The sequence below is a fragment of the Moschus berezovskii genome, chromosome 6, assembly GCF_049115385.1.
Source record: "Moschus berezovskii isolate FMDL1 chromosome 6, NW_MosBer_1.0, whole genome shotgun sequence".
NCBI lineage: Eukaryota > Metazoa > Chordata > Mammalia > Artiodactyla > Moschidae > Moschus > Moschus berezovskii.
The window spans coordinates 115,480,160-115,506,077 of record NC_142465.1 but is presented as its reverse complement, the minus strand read 5'-3'; the positions used below and the strand labels follow the sequence as shown (position 1 = coordinate 115,506,077).

The 25,918-nt window shown below is 45.6% G+C and overlaps 1 protein-coding gene and 1 long non-coding RNA gene across 4 annotated transcripts; one reads left to right on the top strand and one right to left on the bottom strand.

The window, feature by feature from the left end:
- Window positions 1–2,231: 2,231 nt before the first annotated feature.
- ADSL (adenylosuccinate lyase) lies at window positions 2,232–24,597 on the bottom strand. Of its 2 annotated transcripts, none has more exons than XM_088837514.1 (13): window positions 23,943–24,597; window positions 14,915–15,118; window positions 13,240–13,284; window positions 12,648–12,727; window positions 9,414–9,585; window positions 9,153–9,199; window positions 8,255–8,345; window positions 7,833–7,902; window positions 7,541–7,688; window positions 5,843–5,933; window positions 5,159–5,248; window positions 4,577–4,753; window positions 2,232–2,513 (listed from the first exon to the last, which is right to left on the bottom strand). In XM_088837514.1, the coding sequence occupies exons 2-13, from the start codon at window positions 15,077–15,079 to the stop codon at window positions 2,427–2,429; spliced, it is 1,263 nt and encodes a 420-aa protein (XP_088693640.1). In that variant the 5' UTR covers window positions 15,080–15,118; window positions 23,943–24,597; the 3' UTR covers window positions 2,232–2,426. The 2 variants fall into 2 exon arrangements, with proteins under 2 accessions (XP_088693640.1, XP_055252424.2); XM_055396449.2 differs by lacking the exon at window positions 23,943–24,597 and adding an exon at window positions 18,019–18,257.
- Window positions 18,324–25,786, top strand: LOC148777739 (uncharacterized). 2 transcript variants are annotated; one of them, XR_016037717.1, is made up of 3 exons: window positions 18,324–18,725; window positions 18,862–18,956; window positions 24,590–25,786. It is a non-coding gene; the product is annotated as an uncharacterized LOC148777739 (long non-coding RNA). The 2 variants fall into 2 exon arrangements; XR_016037716.1 differs by lacking the exon at window positions 24,590–25,786 and having other exon boundaries at window positions 18,331–18,725; window positions 18,862–19,028.
- Window positions 25,787–25,918: the final 132 nt, after the last annotated feature.

Sequence of the window (25,918 nt, the reverse complement as noted above, 5' to 3'; positions counted from 1 at the left end):
TCTAGTCTTTAAACTTTTTAGTATTCATTTTTGATGTTGACACGTCCTCCATTCTCTGGTTGGCTCAAGTTTAGGATGCACTCACCCCTGGTAGGCAGACCAAACCAATAGCAGCATCAAGTCTCAGCCTGTTCCCCAACGAACCATCAAGAGAGGAGGGTTGGCAAGCTCTCCTGGGCTTGGAAAGGAAAACGACATTCTTTGAGTCCTTTCTTCACGTCAGACCCTGGGTTTACATCACTATTCTGGAGGCACCTAACCTCTGTGCTTCCGCTGCAGGACACCAGGCTCTCCTGGCTATCATATGAGATTTATCAGGGAAAGAGGGTGGTGACTGCCCAGGTGTCTGACTGCAGCTGGCCCCACAGCCTGCCCAGACCCTGATTTCTGGATGGTTCAGATTCTAATTTCTGGTGGTTCAGATCCTGGGGTTTCCTGAAATACTGGTTAGCTGAATTCAATCTAATCTTCGAGATGCCATGTTCTCTCCTCAGCCAACCTGCCACCCACCCAAATGTCTTTAAAAAAATGTTAAAATAACAAACTGCATTTAAGAATATATCACAAGTCTATAAAAATAAAACCAAAAGAGAATGATAGAAAGGAAATCCGCCCACTCCAATAGTCCAGAAAGGAAAACCAGCCAAACCACAGATCACTAGCAATCAGAACTGTCAGAACAAGACTGGCATTCTACTTCCTTATTTGCTATGAGGAAATTTATTAACTAAAACCCATGGTGTCCAATATCCCCGCCCCGTGTGTGGTATGTACTAGATCTCAGATTACAGATGCTGTGATAGTACCTGCTTCCTCTCTGGCAGCCAGTACTGGAGAAGGAAGTAGATGGTATGTCTGAACAGCACTGATTAATCACTTGGGTCACAGACCTAGTAGTTTCAAACATCCCTCCCAGCCTCTCACAAGAGAGGACTAACAGAAATCATTTCTGGAAGAACTGAAATGCCACATGGCTCCAGGTGGTCCATGCCTGCCAGTCACCCTGAACTGTACTTTAGATTTAAGGATCATGTCTTGCTCTTCTTCCCAATAGGTCGAGCTCTTCACCTTGGGCTGCCTTTGATTTGATACACCTGGGTAGGATTCATCCGCTCCACCCTCACAGCGCCCCCACTCCTATTACTAGGTGATCTGAGGGGGAAGAGCGGGGAGAAGCACTAACTCAGAGCAGTTCTGACGTCTGGGCCCAAACCTGCTTTAGACTCTCAACCACAGGTATGGAGGGGTCTCAACTGCGTCTCTCTTCCTCATGACAGTATTTGAAGCAATGGCAAGCTTTCTCTTACAAGGTCTGAGCCTTAACACTGCTTCACCACTCATGTTCCTTGGAGGCTGGATCTCATGTTTATCTCTGTTCCTCAGATGGGGTGTCTGAAACTGAACACAATGCCATGAGCCTGGAACATGGAGACTAATGGCTTCACCTGATACCACTACCATCAACATACCCTAAAACTCTGATCTCACTGGCAACCACTTCTGGTTCATACTGAGTTGAAGGTTAACTTACATTTCCTAAATTTTTTTCTTCTTCATTTTGGCCACAGCATATTAATCTATTTTCTTTGGATGACATCTTAATTATCTTACCAGATAAACCCCTTGGTTAATTGTCCTAGTTTTGTGTCATCTGCAAACCTGAGAAATAAACTTTCTTCCTTTTCATCTCTGCTGGAAAAATATGCAGAATGAGGCAGGGCCCAGGACAGAAGCCTATGGCATAATAGTGCTTTCCTTCCAGCAGGGTGATCATCCACTCTCTCTCACCTCTGACAGCAGCTGGTTCAGTCAGCTGTCAGGATCAGAGACTGTCAAATGCCTCGATGAGATCAATACCTCCAGTTAGCATCTCCTTGACAGATAGTCGTATCCAAAGAGCAAATGAAGCTGGGCACAACTTCAGCTGAGTCAGCCTGAAGATCACATCAGTTCCTTTTGACAATTTATCGCAGTTCTAAATTTCATTAATTATTCTCATCAAATACAACTGAAATGTAGGTATGTGGCCATAATGAATCATTGAATCCAGATTATTTCTCAAGGCCCAGATAAAACTTTCAGAAGAGAGGACCAAGAATTTGTTCACTATCTTGCAATCAAGTGAACATGTAAAAAGGATTAGACTAGCTGGAAAATGTGCCTTGAAAGAGTAGAGTGCAAACTATGAGCTACATTTATGATGCAAATTTGTGTTGCTGTGAAAAACAGAGTCAAACTACAATGCAATTTATTTCTGCATTGCAAACGTGAGAAATGTGAAAACACCATGGAAAGAAAAAAAGTGCTGTATTAATTTATGGTAACAGTTCCTGAAATAAAATATGGCACTAGAGTAATAGTTTTTATGACTTGGCAATAAAAGTTAACAGAGCCTACAGTGGTTTTTGTTAAATTCTCTTCCGTCTCTACAGACGTAATTCTGCCTTCACCTTCATCACACTTTCATATGGTTTTAACAGGGGACACACCTCTTCTTCTAAGAATCTTTGTACCTGTCAAAGAAGAAAGCAAATGCAAGACAAAAGAAAACGTTAAAATTTGAAAATCCTTTTTTCAATGTCACTTCATAACACAGAGACTTACTTGGATAAAGTTTTATGCCACCACTGAGCTTCTATTTTTTTCAACTCCCTGCAGAAATCTCTCCCTAAACACAGGCAGCTCGCCCCACCAGGCTGCTGCCCACCCCGTCCCCCCGCCCAAACCAGCCAGCTGTATCCTTTCAGTTGGTCTCACCATTCTCCACTCATTACCAAAGCTAAAATCATCATGCTTCTTCCTTCCTCCCTCTTCAACCAGCTTCCAAGTGACTAACTTCCTTAACAGTCCTCAGACCTGTGCCCTGTGTGCATCTATCCACCCCAGCCTTGGCTCAATGCCCTCGTCACCAACTGCTCACCCATTGCAGCAGCCTCCTTATTGGTCTTCTCACCTCCAGTTTAAGTCCTTCAAATCGAGTACATCAGAGTGTCTCAAATATAAATGATAGGTCCCCATCTGTCTTCTGCATTAATCCTAGCTACTTTGGGGGCACCTGACAATCTGGCAACTCTCTCCCATGTTGGGACATCCATGCATCTGTTGTCTCTTCACATCCTGGTATTCCCTACAAGTAACTCCTGCTTGTCCTTAAGATTCAGCTCAGATATCATGTTTTCTGAGAAGTCTTTTCCAACTTCTACTACCCTGTAAAGTGAAGTCGCTCAGAGGTGTCTGACTCTTTGCGACCCCATGGACTGTAGCGTACCAGCCTCCTCCATCCATGGGATTTTCCAGGCAAGAGTACTGGAGTGGGTTGCCGTTTCCTTCTCCAGGAGATCTTTCCAACCCAGGGATCGAACCCGGGTCTCCTGCATTGCAGGGTTGTCTCTTTTGTGATCCTAAAAAAGGTGTGCTTCCCTCAATGTACTTGGTATCACAATGTACTTGGTATCACACTGACCTATTTACAAGCCTTTACTGTTAAGTTTTGAGTTCCCTGAAGATAAGGATTATCTATTCATCTTTAAAGCACCAGAATTAAACACAGCACCCAAACACAGTCTGGGCACCTAGTCTGCACTCAATAAATGTTTTTGAATTAGCCCTTGTAATCTTCAAAAGGCCATGAGGAAAAGTGACAAATGTTTACTGAATACTTACTATGCACCAAACTAGGCCTTTCAGTCCACACGCTAAGATATGTATCTCCATCCCATCGGCCAGTAAAAGCAGGAAGTCAAGACTGAACCTGCAGCTGCTACTGTGCTGTGCTTAGTTGCTGTCGTGTCCAACTCTTTGTGACCCCATGGACTGCTCCTCTGTCCATGGGGATTCTCCATGAGAATACTGGAGTGGGTTGCTATGCCCTCCTCCAGGGGATCTTCCCAACCCAGGGATGGAACCCAGGTCTCTTGCATTGCAAGTGGATTTTTTACTGTCTGAGCCACCAGGGAAGCCCAAGAATACTGGAGTGGGTAGCCTATCCCTTCTCCAGGGGAACTTCCTGACCCAGGAATCCAACCGGGGTCTCCTGCATTGCAGGTGAATTCTTTACCAACTGAGTTACCCAGGAAGCCCGAACCCAGAGCTACCTGACAGTAAAACCCAATCTTTGTCCATTACACCACAGGCTCCAGACCAGAGCAGAATTCAGAGAAATCCTCAGGGAGAAATGAACTTAAGGCATTCTCAAAATAACCAAAATTTTAAGTTTTAGATTGCCCTGTGGCTCAGCTGGTAAAGAATCCGCCTGCAATGCGGGAGACCTGGGTTCAATCCCTGGGTTGGGAAGATCCCCCAGATAAAGGAAAGGCTACCCTTTCCAGTATTTTGGCCTGGAGAACTCCATGGACCGTTTCGTCCATGGGGTTGCAAAGAATCGGACATAAATGAGTGACTTTCACTTTAAGTTTTAGGCAGCCACCTGCCCTGAATTCTAACTAGCCCCATTCTCATCATACCTCCTTTCTATGAAGCAGAAACAGAGATTGTACTCCAGGCTCTGCAGCCCAGTGGTGTAAACAGAGCGTGTTTGGGGAGGACTGCAGCCCCACGGAAATGTTCTGATGCTCACCTGCTGGGATGCACGGCCGGTGAAAGAAGAAGGATCCAGCAAACAGTCCAACTGGGAGTGGACTGGACTGAAGTAGGAATCAGCCTGGATGCGCTCAATGAGGTCATTGTCACCCCCTTCCTGCTTGACCACAGCAGCTGCCTGCTGCGAGAGCACTCTGATTTTCTCATGGCAATCCTGGGAAGACAGGAGGCACTGGGGTCTCACTAACAACAGGCATTTGAACGTCCACGCTGTCTATGGCTGGTGCTACCAAGGCCTCTTCTAAAGCTTCATGAACCATCTGCTTTTACGTCCTGCCTACTTCCTGGCATTTCCCATGGAAACTCAGACCTAATTTCTTCACTGAAAGCAGATCTTTTCTGCAAGTGATTAAGGAAGTCACTTTTTAATTAACTGATTTCACCACCATTACCCTCCAAAGATAAGCCTGTTCTATGACAGTCTGTCGTCACTGTTCTGCACCAATACCATGAGTGAATGGAAGGACAGAAACAACCTCGTCCACTCTTCTTCAGGGAGGAGAGCAGGACCAAAGGCGCAGTACTTTCAATTTATGCATGAGCACAAGGGGCTACACACCTGGCGGTTACCCCCGGCTTTCACCATGGCCATAATGATGTTCTCTGTGGCCATGAAAGGCAGCTCCTGCCGAACGCGCCGCTCAATGACCTGGAAGAGTGAAGCACCAAGAAGGATGCCTCAGGTTACAAAGCTGTACGCACAGTGAGACATAAACTACGACCAAAAACATGCACAGTGGGGACATGATCTCCCACGTCCACGAAGAAAGAGGGTAGAAGAATTTGTCTTTTTCTGTACTGTATTGTTTAAGTCTTCTCATACTCCAGAGTATTATTTTGATTTTAAAAAGGGATACTGACTTCATCAGAAAAATTCCTCAAACCTCAAGTTTGCTCCAGTTTGGGGCCTGACTTCAGGAGCTGAGTACAGGAGGAAACAAACCCATCCTCCTCAGGCACCTACAAATGGGCCAGCGCAACAGTCTACCCCCTCAGCCACAGCAGAGCTGATGACTCAGGCTGGCAGACAGTTTTTAGCCAATTCAAAGTACTGCTTCTTCCCTGGTCTATAAACCAGTCTATGAATTCCACAGACTTGTTCCTGAGAGCTCGTGTCACAAAGTGGAGAGTGAGCTCTGGCTGGGAAGAGCTCCTCCAACACGCTCACTCAGAGCACAAGGTCCCACTCCCTGCCATACTCCAACCCCTCCTGAATACTGTGCTTTTCAGCAAGGCCTCTTACTTTGGGGTATACCACCAATCCTTCAGAAATGTTCTGCAACGTGTTCAGCACAGTATCTGCGGTGAGAAACGCCTCCGCCAAACAGATACGTCTAGAAAAACAAACAGCCAATTCAGTTATCACTTAAAACAAATAACAATCTCCGTGAAACGCAGGGTGTGTCTCAAGGAGCTGCCCTACTGACGTCTCATGCCAGATGTGCCAGTGGGACAATTCCCTTCAACAGCCTCAATATCCTGATGACCCTTGAATCTATCACCTCTTGCCCAGACCACCAGCCCAGGTGCCAGGCCATACACCTATTTGGAGAGTTCCACCCAGCTCACTGGTAGGTTCCTCAAGCCCAGGACTGAATGCAGACGCTTCTCCACTGCCTCCTGCTCAGCTCCTCACCCTACTCTTCCTCTCCTGTAGCTTCTGCCTCAGGAAATGGCACCAGTACTGCATTACCATGTAAACCCCAACTCCAGCCAACCGCCCAGGCCAGTCCCTGTGAAATCAATTTATATCCACATCCTCTCGAGTCACAGTGCCGCCATGTCAGCGTGGACGTGGGTCTTTAAAGCAGCCTCCTAACTTGTTCTGACCAGCATCCTGTCTTATAACTGATTCTCCAAAGTGTTGTAGGGTGTTTTGGTGGGCACAGCTGACTAGGTCACAGTTTGCTAAAATACAGTCGATGGCTGACTTCCGAATGAGTTCACATGTTTTATTTCCATAAATCCTGGATTATGAACACAATCCAGAGAGCTGGCTTTAACTACTGATCATTTCCTCTCAAGAAATTCCAGCAGAATACAAGCAAATGAGAGTGAATCTGCTTTCAAGTAAGTATATACATAAAGTAGAAAGTCACGTGCATGCTTGTACCTTATTAGTAACTACTAATTACTCCTGACCCATCTTGGACCTAATCAAGAGGTCACTGTGCCAAGATAGCACAGCTGACACCACCTGCCTTCAGAACAATATCGTTTTTAGGACCCAGAAGGCCCTTCATAAACTGGTTACTTTCCACGAGCATTCCCACCTCATTTCTTGAAACAGACTTCATTCTCCAGGGCTACCTGACTACCAGTAACTAACTCTCCAAACTGTTCTCTCTCCTGCCTTTGTGCTTTATGCTGCTGCTGCTAAGTCGCTTCAGTCGTGTCCGACTCTGTGCGACCTCATAGACGGCAGCCCACCAGGCTCCCCCGTCCCTGGGATTCTCCAGGCAAGAAGACTGGAATGGGTTGCCATTTCCTTCTCCAATGCATGAAAGGAAAAGTGAAAGTGAAGTCGCTCAGTTGTGTCCGACTCTTAGCGACCCCATGGACTGCAGCCTACCAGGCTCCTCCGCCCATGAGATTTTCCAGGCAAGAGTATTGGAGTGGGCTGCCACTGCCTTCCCCGTTGTGCTTTATACTTGATTCCAATTTTGTCTCACATGTTAAATGCTTAGATTTTCTTCAGTCTACAGCACTGCCTCCTTGTGAAGCTTCCCTCGACTCCTCCACAACCCCCCACCGTTGACCCCACAAGGATACCCTGTACATATTGTAACACGTATCACATTGTACTGTGTTCCTGCCTCCCTGTTAAGACTCCAGGTTCCCACGGACAAGGAGCGAATACAGGGATGCTCTGTAGTCCTGTTGCTCCCAGGCCCCTCTGTGCCCTCTACGACTTGCTGTGTGTGATGCCCCTTTCACTGACCGGTTGGCACTGTCATCGAGTGTGCGCTCAAACCACTGCACAGATGCCGTCTGCAGGGGGTCCATGACAAGCGTCATCAGGTGCCGGGCCAGGCTGCAGCACCGCTCTGAGCGCATAGGGTTCCGCTTGTATGGCATTGCACTTGAGCCTGCCCGTGTAAAGGACAAGAAGCAAAGGCAGGAAGTCCTCAGGGGACAGTGGAAGGCCGAGCAGGCTGCTGGCTGATCTGCTCACATGCGCCCACAAACCCCCCGCATCTCACGGTATTCCCAGGTCTCCACACGACACTCACCGATCTGCTGTTTTTCAAAGGGCTCCTCCATCTCCTTGAGGTTTGCCAGGAGTCGTATGTCGGTACAAATCTGAGGGAAGCAGGGGCACAGGCGTCACCCACATTCTCAGTACTCGGGGCCCAGGCAGGGGATTGACTGATGGAAGAGGTGAGCTCTTTGGGTGCTGCCACCGAGCTGACCGTCAGCATGGGAATGTTCTGGTGGAACACCGCTTAAGATATCACGGGCAGACCACGGCAAGATGAACTTAAGGAGAATGCTGGAACCAATCCTTCTTTTTCACACACCTTCAGTTAAGAGGCTCCCCTGACAGACCCAAATTACTAACAGCGCTATCTGATATCCTGAGAGCACAATGAAGTTGGAGCCTGAGGCTGGCGGTCAGTGTGTGGCGCCGCTACCCACCTCTGCCTCCACCTACCTTATGCACTGATGCCCCCAAGCTAGCCAGCACAGAGAGCACCTCAATATCTACTTTTCGTGTATAGGTCTGCCCTGTGATGATGAAAGCCCTAGAAATAAACAGAAAAGAGCTTTAAGTGAAAATGTTTCAAAATGTAACTGTCAGACAGGTGAGCCAACGCAGACCCTAAGCAAAGGCTTGGTTTCACTGAGGTATTAAGTTGTACTGAGTCCAGGACTGCACTGATTAGTGGCTCCAGGAAGAAACTGCACTTCCCCACCCTACTTTTTACTAAAGCCAGGCGGCTGCCCTGACCCAAGGAGGAAACAGGCCAGCAAGCCTCTGTTCTGCTGCAGCCTAGTGAAGTCCCTGAAACAAGAAGCCAATGTGGGAGGTCGGGGGTGAGGGGTGAGGGATGACTTCCCTCGTGGTCCAGTGGCTAAGACTCTGTGCTCCCAATCCAGGGGGCCCAGGTTTGATCCCTGGTCAGGAAACCAGATCCCACATACCACAATTAAGAGTTCACATGACTCAAGTAAGACCCACTGCAGTCAAATAAAGAAAGAAATATTTTACATAAAAACAACAACAAAAACAAGGAACCACAGGGGAGCCTGGGGGCCCTTGAAGCAAACAGACAGACTGAGACCAACCTGCCAGAGGGCTTCAGTAAAAACAAAATCAAAACAACACAGATAAGGCTATTCTCCTGAACTCACAACTAAACAGCTCCCTTTTTTCTTAAAAATTATAAGGAATATAGTAGAATTCAGGAAACAAAACCACACCAGAGATAGAAGGAAATGGCTGGAAAGACACAGAAAAGAAAAAACAAACAAACAGCTAAGGCCAAATCTGGAGGGATACTGCCTTTTACTACCTAATAGGGAGACCAACATTTTCCCTACTCACCTACCTCTTGAATCCTGCCTTTTCTGTCACCATCTTGTCAAGCTCTTCTACCTTGGGAAGAAAAGACATCCCCATAGAAATCCAGGCATGTCTAGTATGAAAACATCTTGACATGTCATCCTGCCCAGGTTTATGCCTTCAGTACCCTTCCTGTCGAGACTGTACCCACCCCAAGATCCATCGCTCCTACCATCCTGGGGGTCAGTTTTGTTTCTGGCACTCCCACGGTTGGGTCTGCCTCGCCCAGGTCACTCTCTAAGCACACCTTTTGGTCATCTCCCTCGAAGAGCTGCAGGAAACTGGCCTGGGTGCCAGTGGTACCCTTCACGCCTCGGAAGCGCAGCTCATCCCGGACACGCTTCAGGTTCTGGAGATCCATGCACAGATCCTGAATCCAGAGACAGCAACGTTTCCCAACTGTGGTCAGCTGAGCAGGCCTGAACACAACCCAAAGAGAACACACAGAAGTCTCAGACCAATGACTTGTTTCATAAAACCTTTGGTGCTTCTTCTCGTAATCATTGTTACCTCTGGAAAGGGAACGAATTAAAGTGAAGACAAAACAAGAGCTAAAAAGCTTAAGCAAATACTAGTTAAGCAGATTCAATGATAAATATTCAAAGGTTATAAAACTAAAGGGCCACTCGCATAGTTCTTGCTTCATCATCAAGAGGCACTATAAGGGCAGAGACAATGTCTGCTTTGTCCCCAGCTCTTGGCAAGAAACACACATATAACAAACACTCGCCAAGCATCTAGTGTGTTCCTAGTATTGGAAATACAACAAAGAACAGAACAGACCAAGTCCCTGTCCAGTGGAGCTCATTCTGTAGTGTAAAAAAGTAAAGAAACAAGAAACCTGCTCATTTTTAAAATGCTATCAAAAAGTAAAACGAGGACACCGGAGACTGACTCTAGACTGGCAGGAAAGAAAGGACTTTGAAAGAGTCAAGACCCGATGAAGACCAAGCTGAGCCGCCGAGGACAACCTGGAAACACACACAATCAGAGGACTCTAACTGAGCAGCTAATGGCTTTGTCTTCAGTCTAAATCAAAGCCAGCCAACCGCAGGTCTGTTTATAACACAAAACGTGATTATGAATAAACTAGAATAAAGCCAGAGTTCTAATAGATTACCTAGCCTTCTCTATCGGAGAAGGCAATGGCAAGCCACTCCAGTACTCTTGCCTAGAAAATCGCACGGACAGAGGAGCCTGGTAGGCTTCAGTTCATGGGGTCGCTACTAGTTGGACAGGACTGAGCGACTTCACTTTCACTTTTCACTTTCACATATTGGAGAAGGAAATGGCAACCCACTCCAGTGTTCTTGCCTGGAGAATCCCAGGGACGGTGGAGCCTGGTCGGCAGCCGTCTGTGGGGCTGCACAGAGTCAGACTCGACTGAAACGACTTAGCAGCAGCAGCAGCCTTCTCTATTAGGCGAATGATACTGACAGCTGGCAACAGGAAGGCACCCCACTAAGAATGTCCAAAGAAGACACATAATCCCAAATTAATCTTACGATAGTTTTCCTTAAATAGATTATTGGTATAATAAAGAAAAGAAATTTGCATGGACCTAATCACAGCAGCCTTACACACAACAGCAACAGAGTGGAAACACCCCAAATGTCCAGCAGCTGGTGAACAGATAAAAGGTTGCGTATCCATACAACTGTGTGTTATTTGGCTGTAAAAGACATTAAGAAATGACACATGCTACAACATGGATGAACACTGAAAACGCTATGTTAAGTGAAATGAAGCCAGTCACAAGGAGATGAGCACTAAATGATTCTACTTGACTGAAGTGTTCAAGAGACAAATCCACAGACAGAAAACAGATTTGTGGTTGCCAGGAGATAGGGAATGGGGAGATGGGAGGGACTGCTAAAGGGTACAGGTCTTTTCAGGGGGTGGTGATGGAAATATTCTGAAATTACACGCTGGTAATGACTGCATAAACTCTGTAAATATACAAAAAAATGGGTGAATTTTATGGTGTTATCAGTTGTATCTCAATAAAGCTGTTCCTTTTTAATTGCAGGGACTGATCCATTCTGAGGTGAGATCTATGCATCAATACCATTTTCTGAGTTCCTAATGCCTGCTAACTGTGGCAGCAGACACCTCTCATTCCACCATCCCCAAAGGAATACTGGAATGGCTGTATTCCCTGAACACTCTCTAGCAGATGCCGAAGAAGGGTTGCAACACAGGTGATGCCAGGTGTGGAGGGAGCCAGCACAGAGGGCAACTTTTGTCACGGCTCAGCCACATACACGGAGCAACAACCCCCTCACATGAACAAATCCTTCTGGTTTCTGCAACGAATAATGTAGGCCTTAATTTAAGGAAGGTTAAATTAAACTCAATAGGCTTTCCTAAGTTACAGGAGATGATATCCTTGTTGCCATAGCAATACCTACCCCATCAAAACATAAGGCAGATGCCAATACACCATGACTCAAGTATCATCACTTGAAACCTGCCACTAGCAATCCAAAAATGACATCATTGGCTTTAAAAAAGGGTTTTACTTGGTAATCATAAAAATGCTTGCACATTAAAAAAAAAAAAAAGCCAGAGTAATCAGTATGTCCACCTTGGGGCACCTTCTTCCAGTCTTTGTACAATCTATATGCTGTCTTTTCCTGACCTATGTGCATTCCCATGTCTTATTAAACAAGCGTCATTTTCCTGGATGTGTATTATTCTAACCTATGTATATACTACAGTCTTATTTAATTATTCTCTTATTCTTGGACATTTATAGATTGTTTCCAAGGCTACGAAAATAAATAATATTATAACAATGATCTTTGTACATACAGCTTTTTCCATAATTTGGATGACTTGCATTAAATACTCAAGAATGGAATCACTGAATCAAGAACACTTTCTTGAGAGGCAGAGTGGAAACAGATCTAAGAAGGGAGCAATCAAGAGTGCCCCCTTCCTGGGGCACAAGGCTGGGAGAACCCCTCTCCTTCCCACTCACATCACAGGAAGGTACCCACCTAAACTCTGGTCCTTCATAGTTACCCAAACTAGCTGTCTGTTATCCTGACCTGGAGAACCACCTGGGCTGATTCTACCAACCAGCACTGATTCCTGGAGTGGGAAAGGAAGGATCAGGCCCTGTGACCTAAATAGGATCTGCTTTCCAACCTCCTCCCTACCACTAGAAGATCTCCCTGTAGGCAAAGAGGATACCAGAAGTGTCAGAGTATTAACAGCAACAACAAAAAGAGAATACTTTCTGAATACGTATCTGTATACATAGTCTCCAATGAAACAAACCATTAGATTTACTCTCTCAGCAGTAGAGCTTTTAAGGTAGGTATAAGGTTCATTTCTCATAGGCATCCCAAGTACTTATGTTTTGAGTTTTCTTAACCTCAAGGTTACCATGGAGAAGGGAGAACTGAAGGAATAAATGGAAGCTGGATGCCCATAAATAAGCCCAATTCCCAAGAGGTATAACCTTCTCACTTACTGAAAATGTGTGAAACCTAAGGTGGGGAGATCAGCTCGTTCCTTGGCAAAGTCGGCAAGTCGAGAGATCACCCTGGCAAGCTGCAAGGAAGATGGTGTGGGAGAAAGAGAGTGAATTCAGGCTGAGCACTGCATAAAAACGAACTAAACTTGAAGACAAATTCATCTACAATTACACTTTCAGCTCACAGAAGGCAGAGGCCACATTTTTTCATCTTTGTATCTTAAAGTACCAAACAACATTCAAAAACTGAGTTGACTACCTAAAATGCCACAAACTATTTCTGCATAGTTTTAACACCACTGGCATGCTCATGAAGAAAAACAGACAAAATCATAATCTGACCCACACATTCCAGCAACAGGCTGCCGGTTACACTTCCCTCACTTAAAAGGCTATGCTTTAAAAGCACTAACTCATATAGTGTTTTAACTCAAGAAGAGACAATTAGTTCTAGAGATCAGATCTAGCATCATTCATCTGAATACACAGAAACTTATTTAGATCTATACTGTGCTGATTTATACAAGGTGGTGCCCATCTCCTGTCACAGAGAATCTTAGGACTGGCAGGAAATTTGTCAACTTCTTACCTTTGGCAAAAGCAGGTCAAATGCATTTCTGAGAATAATCAGGTCCTGTAAGGGAAAATGCAGTGGTCTTACATTAATCAGCTTTGCCCAAATGTTATGACCTAACACTTTATGGCTGTCACATCTGGGTTTCTTAGTTGCCTATCTCACTTTCAGCAATACACTATGCAAGTCAGAAGCTGCTAACAGAACTCTTCTGATTACTGTCTTAAAAGCCCACCAACTGAGAGAGCAGTACTGCTAGGATCTATAAGCACAAAGCCTTTATACTTATAAAGCCCTATTTACGGGGTATCTAACTTAACTGGAAAATGATAAGGGGCAGCCCTGTCATGAATATGACAAAGACGTCCAGGTCAACAGGGTTTATATCTTCCTGGACAATAGCATCTGAGTTTCTGAGAAGACTCCACAGGGCACATTCCATTAGTCTCTGCTCCCTTTTTTTTTCATGTCTGTCATTGTTAACAACAAAAAAGGCATGAACTAAAGGATCTAGGTTTAGGAAATTTAAAGCTGTTCTTGGGGGAGTGAGATGATGTAAGCATTGCAAGCAACTCCAACACATGCTTGAGACGGCACCTGTTGAGCCCAACTACATGCTGGGTACTTTTAAAAAGGATACTCCAAGTTAGAGGACTGCTCTTCTCCCATTATCTGACTCACTATTTATACACAGATGCCTTTAATTATGTACCATTTTAGACCAAAAAAGTTATTTGGGGGCAACTTAAAAACTACTGGCTTCTTTCTGAACTGGAAGTGTATCTGGATTCTGACTTCTAGTCCCACGGGTGCCCTAGGGCAGAGGTTTGGAGTCATTCTACCCAGGTCTGTATCCTTTCCAGGTTGGGCAAGTTCTTCAACCTCTTTAAGTTTCCTCATCTGTGGAGGTGGGGATTAAAAAGCCAGAGCCAAAGATTATATATTCTGAATCCATTTACATGAAATTTCAAGAAAAGACACACCTACAGACACAAAAAGCAGGTCTCAGCAGTTGTTTGGGACTGGAAGCAGGAGTGGGGATTGATGGCAAACAAGCAAGACAGACCGTCTTGGGATGAGGGGTGTGTTCCAAAACTAGAGTGTCATGAGGCTGAGTTGCATAAATTTATTAAAGCTCACTGAACTGTCTAAAATGGGTGAATTTATGGTATTAAATTATACCTTAATAAAGTTATTTAAAAATGGAGACAACAGCATCTATTATGCCTGATGTGATGAAAAAAGGAATACATATGAAGTGCTCATCTAGTAAACTCTTAGGAAAATGCCTGCTTGTTACTTTTTCATGTTTGACTATGAGACACTTTTGCTAATTAAAGGATTTAAGAATTATAATGCAATTAACTTTTCTTTTCAGAAGTCACAGCAAAGAGTTATAAAGGACTTTGGAAAGAAACTCCCTTCGGAAAACTACTTTGGCCACTAAAATGCTAAGCTCTCAGCTATGTCCAGCATACTGATGTTTATAGGCAGAATCTGTATATCATTTTATGGAGGTCATTAGGGGCTTACAGTTTAGACTGGAAGGATACCAAAAGCAGAAAACTCCTGAGCACTGAGATCGTAAGACCTATGGAGTCACTTCCTAAAATGGACAAAATCAATTAAAATGTATAAATGCATTATAAAGCCTGAGTTCTAGTGGACACAGAATAGCATGGGTTCTTACCGTATTGTCTCCCACATAGCAGGAGGTGGCGCCAAGATGGATAATGCCAGCTGCTTTGGGGCAGCAGTGGGCAAACGTGTGGACGTGGGCCATCACATCATGTCGTAACTGCTTCTCCTCTTCAGCTGCCATCTTGAAGTCGATGTTGTCCAGGTTTGACTTCATCTCCTGGATTTGTTCATCTGTGATAGGCAAACCCAGTGTCTGCAGAACAGGCAAAATAAAATGAAATAACTTCTTATGTCACATTATTTGAAGGGAAAGGACAGTAAAAAAGAAAACTGATTCATGTTAGTGTTTATGCCCTACCTTCCAATTCTTAAACTAAAATTTGCAGCAATTCAACTAAAAGGACATGGGAAGGAAAAGACAACTATCTTTTTAAAAACTCTGTCTGCGCTGGGCCTTTGTTGCGACACGTGGGCTCTTTTTGAGGGCAGGGCTCAGCCCTGCTGCCTGTGGGATCTTACCTCCCTGACCAGGGATCGAACCTGTATTCCCCGCATTGGAAGGTGGATTCTTACCCACTGGACCACCAGGGAAGTCCCCAGAAAACTTTCTAAATGAATCATGGCAAGTTATAGTCTAAGTAAACTCCAATATACACAACAACGTAGTCCTGATTTGTTCCTTCTGCCCCGACATCTCTGCTCACTCCCTCACAGGTTCTGGTCTCTGGGCTCAAATGCCATCTCCTCAGAGAGGCTTTCCTGACATCAATATGAAACACCCGTCTTCCGTGTCACTCGCTATCCCTTTAACCTGGTTTTATTTAGAGCACTTACTGCCATACGACATTTTTACACATCTTTTAGCCTGTCTCGCCTCTCTAGAATGTATAGACTCCCTGAAAGGAGAGCTTTGTGGTATTTATTGCTTAGACTCTTTAGTGGTCAGCTTGTAAGTGCCCAGAGTGTGGGATCCCAGCCACAGCTTTATATCTGATCTAGATGGATTTAGTCAGAGAAACCAAAATTAGCAATGCGTTAGTAGCTCTGCCAACAAATTATGTGCAGCGAATTCAGTGCAACTGAAAGCAATTCCAGGAGATATTAATGAGAAGAAAAAAACATCAACATCTTACCTTCATCCATCACTGAATAAAATCAGGGTGACAAACAACACTGGCAGCCCACAGGCACCTTGGAACTCTGGAGCCAAGTGCTGAGTATGTACATTGGTGAATTTTACCCAAACCTCACTTCAAAGTCCCAAGGGTTGGTCCTGAGAAGGAGCTCACATCTTAAGACCTATCTAGTCAGATGTAGCTATTTACATTTAAACTAGTAAAAATTCAATTCCTCAGTCACACTACATCTGGCCAAGCTGCCTTGGATCTTTGAGCGGAGACATAGTAGGGTTCCTCCCAAAATAGAACAGCAGGGGGCAGTGTGGTCAAACTGCTTCCTCCCCAAGCAACGCATCCTCTGAAAATCCAAGGCCGACGAATTTTCTGCACTTGCCCTAATCTCTTCTTCAAGTTTTTTTTTAAACTATTAAATTATTATGTACTTCATGCTGTTCATTTTGACACCCTAGCTAACAGATAATACAGTCTCAGGAGATATCAAAATTGGATGTATTTCAGGCAATGTGTAGACTGGGCAGAGGAAAGGATACATACCGACTCAACATTTCAATTCCAGCTTGAAGTTCTTAGAAGCTATGGTGACTGGCACCAGCCTCATTTACAGGGAGAACCAAGTAAAACAGAAAACAGAGTACATGCTAATAGGTAACAAATCACAACACACTTCATGTTCTGATCTACTATTATTGTTATCTGAGCTCTGTGTTTATGAAATCTGTGCCTTCATTTTATCCTCTGTAAAACAGGAATCACATACTTATAAAGAATTGTTTTGAGAATTAGTAAATTAATTTTTAAGGTCTTCAAACTGCTGAGCACACATAGCAGGCACTGTAGAAATGTCTGCTAGCATTTTTAAAAAATTTTATTGGAGTATAGTTGATTTAAAAGAATGTGTTAGTTTCAGGTGAAAAGCAAAGTCAATCAGGTATCATATCCATCTACTTTTTAAAGATTCTTTTCCTGTATAAACCATTATAGAGTATTGTGTCTGCTAGTGTCATGCACTACTTTATTTCTTGAGCAAGGTGATAGCAAGGGCGTAAAATTTAGGAAGAAAGTTTCCTGTTCGGGGACCCTAAACCTTGGTCCTAGGTAGGTACTCAGATTGTTTCTGAGGTTACTTAATGTCATTTCGGAGAGGACTGCCATCTTGCTTGTTGTGGCATTTTCCTCGGAAACTCTATAGCTCTCTGGATCATTCTCAGCTTCCTTCAGTGCTTCTGTGAAGATCCTTCTGGGGCTATTTCTGAAACCGCTAGGCAGAATACCTCTACATGAAGCTCTCAAAACTCGTAACTCGCATCTAATAACCCCCTACCCTGATTCTCTCTCCCCAGAGACAAAAAAAGGCAATCTAGTGAAGAGGAAATAATGGCCCAGGAAATGTGTATTTTGCAGTGACAGGTCTCTGACTACACAGAGGCATGTGGAGGGCGAGGTGGCCGGGCGCTCAGTCAGGCTTTGCATGGTCACGGGTTCACACCCGGGTTCCTTTATTAATACGTGAGTGCTAACTCGCTTCAGTCATTTCCGACTCTTGGCGACTCAATGGACTGTATAGCTCGCCCGGCTCCTCTCTCCATCGGATTCTCTAGGCAAGAATACTGGAGTGGGTTGTCATAATGGCTACAAGCAAATATCTCACTGGCACGTCATCGGGGCTTGGTCTTCTCTCCTATAACGTGGGAAACCGCCGCCTAGTTTGCAAAGTCTTTCTGGGTTAACCGGGTAAAGACATGTACAGAAGCGAGCACAACCGCACGGAAGGAGCGCTCGGCGGTGCAACTGCACTTCTCGCCGCCCACCGTCCATCTCTAACCCTACACCATTAAAACATGTGAGGTAACAGGTGGCGACTGCTGGGCCTCCTGCCCTGGCCTTCCTGGGGCCGTTTCTTCGGAAAGGGAACACCCGGCCGAAAATAGCGGGGCAGCTGCCGCGGGAGGCTCAGCCCGCGCTGGAAGTCCCAGCCTGGCACGTGCGGGGCCGGGCCCGCCTCCAGGTGCGTTACCTGCTCGGCCTCCGCCAGCCACAGCCAGAGCTGCCGCCAGGTCCGGAATTTGTACTTGTCGCTAAACAGGAAGCACATCTCCGGGCTGGCATAACGGGAAGCAAGCGGCGAGCGGTAGCTGTCGTGCCCGCAGGCCGCCTCCCGCCCGCCACGGTCGCCCCCCGCGGCCATCCCGGACTCTTGACTCCGCCGGGGTAGACAGGGTCAGCGAGGGCGGAAGCGGAAGTCTGAGGGCGGGACTTCCTCCACTTGGTTCCACCCCTGGGGTTTCCGGGAGACCTGAACCCTCAAGGCTTCCGGGTTTAGGCTCTTCGCTGCTGCTGCTGCTGCTGCTAAGTCGCTTCAGTCTTGTCCGACTCTGTGCGACCCCATAGACGGCAGCCCACCAGACTCCGCCGTCCCTGGGATTCTCCAGGCAAGAGCACTGGAGGGGATTGCCATTTCTTTCTCCAATGCATGAAAGTGAAAAGTGAAAGTGAAGTCGCTCAGTCATGTCCGACTCTTCGCGACCCCATGGACTGTAGCCCACCAGGCTCCTCCGTCCATGGGATTTTCCAGGCAAGAGTACTGGAGTGGGGTGCCATTGCCTTTTCCGAGGCTCTTCGCTACTGAAGGTTAAAGAGTTTCTCTTCGTTTTACGAGAAACGTGATCAGTACTTCACAAGTTACCTCCGCAGCTCTGCGTCCGTTTTCTCATCCGAAAAAAGGTACATTAAGACCCGCCTTTAGGATTGCTCTGAGGACATCAAATTGATGTCCAAGACATTTGGAAATAACTTTTTTTTTGCTATTATTTTTGTCTCCTCCCCCTACCCTACTCCTACCGCCTGCCGGGGCCCCCAGCACAGGTTCTGAGACAACTACAAGACAAAGGAAATCGGCATTGAGTTCCCCGCCCTGGGACACTTCTTTCTCACTACAACTTATTCAAGGTCCAGGTCAGAAAATGTCACCCGCTGAACCCACTCTTCCCTCTGGTTGGCCACTAATAATAAAACCACTAAGGTTTATGGTGGTCTCACTGGTGCCTCAGACGGTAAAGAATCTGCTTGCGATGCAGGAGACCTGGTTCGATCCCTTGGTTAGGAAGATCCCCTGAAGAAGGGAATGGCTACCCCACTCCAGTATTCTTGCCTGGAGAATACCATGGACAGAGGGAGCCTGGTGGGCTACAGTTCATTGGGTTGCAGAGTCCGAGGGTACTGAGGGACTAACACTTCACTTTCACTAGGTATCAGGCACTGTCCTGAGTGCTTTACACACGTGATTTCATTAAATCCACGTGAGGGTCCTGAATTGTTCAGGTATTAATAAATAATACAATACACTACTCTCCAGTGCAGAGTAAGTGCTCAATAAATGCCTGCCATTATTCTGATCCCCATTTTTCAGGTGACAAAGTGAAGGCATGGGGAGGTTGACCGTCTTGAGATAGCTCATGTGTGGCTAGAAAGGCATGAGCTAGGAGTTAGGGCAAGAGCTAGGCGTTAAGTGTAGGGGGACAGGCTCCAGGCGCCCAGTTCTTACCAGATTCAAATGAACTCTTTCCTTTGTGCTACAGTAGCAGCTACTATGGTGAGGTGAAGTCGCTCAGTCGTGTCTGACTCTTTGCGACCCCATAGACTGTAGCCTACCAGGCTCCTATGTCCATGGGATTTTCCAGGCAATAGTACTGGAGTGGCTTGCCATTTCCTTCTCCAGCAGCTACTATATTGCTTTGAAATTACCTGTTTTTGAGTGTCTCACTATAAGGGGACGTTCATTTTGAATTCTCAGCTTGTTGGTTGAGGTGAACGGCCCTGGCCCCTTTCCCAGTAACCGTAAGACTTAAGGGATATTAAAAGTTCTGATTAAATCTCAAGATTCGCAAGATCTCATCTTTGACAATAACTTCTTGTCACCTTTCCATTTCTGCTGTTTTTTTCATGATTTACCAAAAAACAGACGGACCACCCCTGTAGTGTTCTCCCTTCCCACCTCAGATTTCATATAGGCCTCTCTCGTAACTCTCACCAGAGTTCAGTGCTGTTGGCCTTTTCCATCGATGGCAAACTTGGTGCGGGCGGGGATCATGCCTGCCTTGGTCTCCGGTGTCTCTGGCAGGTGGATCCAGCACAGGACCTTACATAGCACAGGTGCTCAGTGAGTGTTTGCTGGGTGAATGAATGCCATCCAGAGGCGCCTAGCCCACAAAGGGAAACAAGGCCCACAGTTTCCAAGATACAAGTTAGATCCTGACATGGCCCTTCCTCTTCCCCCAGTCTCTCACGTTCCTTCAGTGTCTTCATCTTCATGTCTCCACCTGGGCTTCAGAATTGTCAGAGTGGACCACACCACCAATCCTGGAATGCCTTGGCCATCGGAGAAGCCCATCAGTTACCTGGGCTTATCACCCACATCTTCTTCACCTACCTTCCCTCTGGAGCTGCAGAGGATTGGTTTTTGGGGGGTGAGGACAGTTCTGGAAAGATGAAGGCCACTCCGTGCAACTCCCCACTCTTTGTGGAGTGCTCCAGGGCTGGCACTGCTGGGCTGTGCTCACACCCTCGCCTTCCACGGTGCCTTCTGCCAACCTCACTCTCCTCAGTTGTCCAGCCTCACTGGCTCTGCTTCACTCTGCTGTTGCCTCCTCCAAAAGTTTCTGTTTCCAGACTCTGTCTTCATTCAGGAAAGGATCTTGCTCTTTGTTATTTTATCTTGAATCTCTCCAGTTCTGTCTCCCTTTTGTGTGTGTGTGAAATGCACATATCTCTTCCACTACAGAATCATCTTCATTTGCTCTTTTATGAAAATCTTACTGGCTGCCTCTTCACCCACCGTTCCAGAACTGCCCAGGTACTAGCTCTGTGACTTGGGTGATAATCTTTTGGCACTTGGGTCTTCTTACCTGTAAAATATGCTCACGATCCCCAGGTGTACAGTGAGGAGCAAAGGCAGGTGACACAGATGCCGACTTCCTACCTGGCTCAGTGTCTGGGGCTCCTGTAATTCAACACATTTATTGTCCTCCCTGCTTGACTCCTTAGTACTGATGCAGCTTCTGCACTCTCATATCCTCTCAACTACCTTCATTGATCATCAGTCTCTTCTCTAATAAAGAAATCAAAAGGTCTTTTGCCATAATGTTTGCCTATTTGCATAGCAAATCACTAATAAAGTCGATGTGGGGGTGGGGGTAGACATGCATGGAACAGAGTAGGCCACATAAGAACTGGGAACAAGCTTCCCAATGTACATCTTTAAAATCATTTTGATTTCTGAGTTAAACAGTTTTCCATTTTCCTGTATTAAGTCATTCCCCGTGGCTGATTGAAATATTTAACCTTTTTGACAACCCCTCCCTCCTGTTTTGAAAACTAAACTGTACTGATTCTCCTCTCTTACTGCTCTTTCTCTGATGTTCCAGCCTTCTCTCACTTCTGTAAAAGGAAGCGGAGGGAATTTCCTCAAGATTTCACCCACGTTTCCTCCCCTTGGAAACTGTTCACACGTCTGCAAGTCTTACCTTCTGAGCCCACAGGTTTCTTCAGTTTTGGTTCTTAATCTTCAAAGGCCACCTGGACACTTGCAGCTGGTTGTCACTATATCTAAAGCAGCATCTCTAAAATTGGGAATTTTACATCTATCCTTTTATTTCAGGCTTTTAAAATACCTAGTTTCCTAAATTCTGTTACTCATGAGGATCGTTCATTTCAGTGGTGCCTAGCATGCGCCAAGCATTGTACTAGGCACTGGGATACAGTGGTCAGCTAAGGAGGCTTCAGTGGGGAGGACAAGAGTGGAAAGAGAGGGAGGGAGATGCCTTTAGAGGAGATGGAAGCAAACAGGGGAACCCTGTAGGAAAGAAGGATATTTGGGGTTTTCTTCTCAGCAATGAAAAACCACTAAAAGGTTTTAGGCTGGGGAATGACTTCATTAGATTTATGTGTTGACAAACATCATCTCAGCTGTTATGTGTAGAATGGATTGGGGCAGGGACCTGGAGTGAATGCCATGTGAGAAACAGGCTGAGCTAATGCAGTGGACTAGGTAAGACCTAGGGGTGTAGGTGATGTAGTTTGGGCACAGGACGTAATCAGCAGAGGAAATGAAGAGATGGGTTAGTTATGGGAGTAAGGCAGGGAGTGGACTCAGTGATGCTCCTAGGTTTCTAGGTTTTATCGCTGAAAGGATAGCAGTGCCATTTATCCTGGAGTGGGAGAAGGGCCAAGCAGGCAGGCTGGACTTCTCTTTTGGGCTTACCAAGTTAGCAAAACCATTAATATACCCAGGTGTCTCAAAATGATGAGTAGACAATTACATATACACAAGTCTGGACCCCAATGGAAAGGGCTGGAAATATAAATTTAGCAGTCTTTAGCACACAGATGGTAACTAAAGCCATCGGGGTTTTAGATGATCCAGCTGGAGAACACCACAGCAAAGAACTCTGCCCTTTTTTTTTTTCTTTGGTGTTTACAGTCCAGTGAAGGAGAGGCGTAATGAAGTCTAAACAAGCTCATTTAGAAAGTGCTTAAATTTTGTGAAGAAAACAGCATCGAGTAGCTTAGGGTAGGGATGGGGGTGACAGCTGATCATGTGAATAGAGCATGGAGACTACAGAGTTTAAAGTAGCCAAGGAGGCAGCCTGGATGGGAGGGGAGAATAGGTACGTGTATGTATGGCGAAGTCCCTTCGCTGTTCACGTGAAACTGTCACAACATTGTTAGTCAGCTATACTTCAATATAAAACAAAAGTTTAAAAAAATGGTTAAAAAAAAGAAAAATCCAAGGTAGGGACAAGGAAGGGAAAGGATCTCAAGCACTAGTGGAACAAACACTTGACAGGAGCACCTCTCTGATTAGTTTGGAAGCAGGAAATTTGTGAGAAATTCTTCCGATAGCTCTGATCTTCTCCCTGTATCAAGCGGACACAGGATGCTTGCTGGCAGTATCAGGGTCTCCTTGCTGGTTGGCTACGGTAGGTTGACAGGAGTCCTTATTTGCTCTGCAGTGACTTTCCCGGCCCCCCCCCCCGCCCCCGCCCCAAGAGATGCTGCTTTAGGTTGCTGGTAGAAAACAGAAAATAGGATTTTTCCAAAGTAGGAACTTTAGCAACCATATTATTAAAATTATAGGCTATTATATTTAAACTGGTTTAGGAAGGATGTGGGAAAAGGAAAGGGCTGATGGACTTGAAGGAAGTAAATAGGCCAGCATCCTGGAATGGCTGATGAGGCCAAACGAAGCCAAAGAGGAGCAGGGACCAGTTGGGAAGACAGGAGGTCAAGGTCAAAGATGCTGAAATTAGTGACTCAGGAGGGGAGCAATTTGGGGGTGACCAGGGGGCTTCCCAGGTGGCTCAGTGGTAAAGAATCCACCTGCCAATGCAGGAGACCTGGGTTCAGTCCCTGAGTCAGGAAGACCCCTTGAAAGGAATGGCAGCCCACTCCAGTGTTCTTGCCTGGGAAATGCCATGGACAGAGAAGCCTGGGGGCTACAGTCCATGGGTTCATCAGGAGTTGGACACAACTCATGGACTAAACAACAACATGGGGAGCGTGTGGCCAGACTGGGGGAAGTGCAGAAACCTGGCCATTAGGATGGATTTCCCAAGTGGATGCTAAAGTCACCTAAGGTGACAGCGTAGCCCAGGAGGGCTGAGTCAGAGCCTAAAGTCTTGACAACCATTTTCAATTCTACAACCCGCCCTCCACACTTAGCAATTTATGCATTTTAAAAATAACCAAAATTTAAAATAAAGTCATTAGTGATAAAGGTCTTCATAGGTTTTGCAATGACCACCTCAATTCCACAAAAACAATACTTACTTGGCATAGGCAGGCCCGCAAGGTGTTTCTGATATCTAGTTCACCTCTCCTCTTCCCTCACATTTCCGGGTGTTTGCATATTTTATGGTAAGAATTGAGTGCTACATGACCTACCCCTTTGTACAGCAGACTTGCTTAAGACCACTTTTTCAGAATTCCAGGTGTCTGGAAGCCGAGGCATTTTGGCGTGGTAATTTTGGAATCCAACCTTGGTTCCCTAGTATGGTGACTGAGACAGGTTTCAATTAAATGATGAAGTCACATGGTCTCCTCAGGGCTGCTGCTGCTGCGTCGCTTCAGTCGAGTCTGACTCTGTGTGACCCCACAGACGGCAGCCCACCAGGCTCCCCCGTCCCTGGGATTCTCCAGGCAAGAACACTGGAGTGGGTTGCCATTTCCTTCTCCAATGCGTCAAAGTGAAAAGTGAAAGTGAGGTCGCTCAGTTGTGTCCGACTGAGTGACCCCATGGACTGAAGCCTACCAGGCTCCTCCATCCATGGGATTTTCTAGGCAAGAGTACTGGAGTGGCTTGCCATTGCCTTCTCTGCTCCTCAGGGCAGTGCCCAGCTAATAGGAAGCAATCAGTTAGTGCTACCTAGTTCGAGCTGATTGAATTCTGCTGAGTTGCCGTTTCCTCTTGAAACAGGCTTTGCTATAGTACTGTTTCACTCAGCGTTCTGAGAAGTCAATCAGACACAACACTAGCTGGGAATGAGACAAGTGTATTCATTTCCTTCCATTCTTCCCCTTTGCTATTCTAGTGGTGTTGCATGATCGCAGGTCTAACAAGTCTCCAGCAGCGAACAATAACTAACAGGCTGTTCAGATGGGAACAAGCTGGCCTTTAGCGTGAGGCTCTCCCATTCCTCAGTGGTGAGCACAGCAAGCAGGGCGAAGGCACAGGCAAGGTGGCTTCCTGTTCAGAGGTGGCACTGGTTACCTTCCCAGGCTGTGGCAGAGCCCCAAGCACGCATTGTCCTTCCTTCAGCTCCCCTCAAGTGTCCTCCCTCCCAAAGGCACATGGGGCGAAAGCAAGGCGACAAAAAGGCAGCAAGAGAACCTGAATTTCTCTCAGACTGTCCAATCCCAGCAGCGCAGCAGGTGGCGAGGAGCCTGAACCCATCACCGACTGATCAACCTGAGAAGCCCAGCAACACAAACCACAACAAGCCAAGATAGACCAAGTGGAGGTCCTGTTAGATGCCGAATGTCAGTCAGCTTTTTTATGTGTGGACGATGGTGACGGAGAAGAGTAGAAAAACGTATAAATATTCAACAAATGAGCAAATTAAATGGGCAGAAGAAAACAGGAAGCCACAATAAATGCTTAGCAGCCAAACACATTTATTAGTCTTTTTTCTTTTTTTTTCCAGGAACCCAAAAATATTTTGTAGTTATAATGTAAGCAACTGAGTTGCACATAATACAATCATATCTTTCCAAAATAAAATAAAAAACTAAACAAAAACAAAAATAAGCTGTTTAAAAGCCCAAAAAAAAACCCTTCAGAAAACTCTTATATATGCATTACATCATCTCTCAGTTTTAATGAAATGACGACGACTTAATTCCTTATTACTCAACCTGTCACAATCCAATAAAAGACCACCCTTTAGATATTTTTGTTTTTGACTTTTTTTTTTTTTGAAATCCAGCATGAGAAATACAGTACCTGCTATGGCAAAAAATACACATAAAATGCAACTTTTCAGCTTATTTGTACATTAGTAGAGTTTAACATTTTATTGTTTGTTTTTTAAGTGAACCAGTGATTTTAAGTACCACTATACTAAAAAAGTAAAATAAAATATAGAAAAGGGGGGCCCAGCCTGCCATGCAAGTGCACCTCTAAAGTGCCTAGTTTCTGTGTCCATGTAAAACCAGTCATATGAGGAGCAATTTCAACAGATGGGAGTCTGATTAAACCTCTATGTTTAAGGAAAAAAAAAAAAAGACAATGCCATATCCTCCCTTTTCTCCCCTCAAACTTCCTTAAATCCCAACATCCACTTTCTCTACCGCCCACCAGAAGAGAGAAAAGAAAGCCATCAAAATAATATTGTAAAAGCTATTTCAAGTATAAGAAAAAA

Coding starts and splice junctions, on each gene's coding strand:
- ADSL (XM_055396449.2), bottom strand. CDS start 18,189: ATGGCCGCGGGGGGCGACCGTGGCGGGCGGGAGGCGGCCTGCGGGCAC. Junction 5,249..5,842: donor GATTGGTGGTATACCCCAAA/GTAAGAGGCCTT, acceptor TCACTCTTCCAG/GTCATTGAGCGGCGCGTTCG. Junction 4,754..5,158: donor AAGCCGGGGGTAACCGCCAG/GTGTGTAGCCCC, acceptor CTGTCTTCCCAG/GATTGCCATGAGAAAATCAG.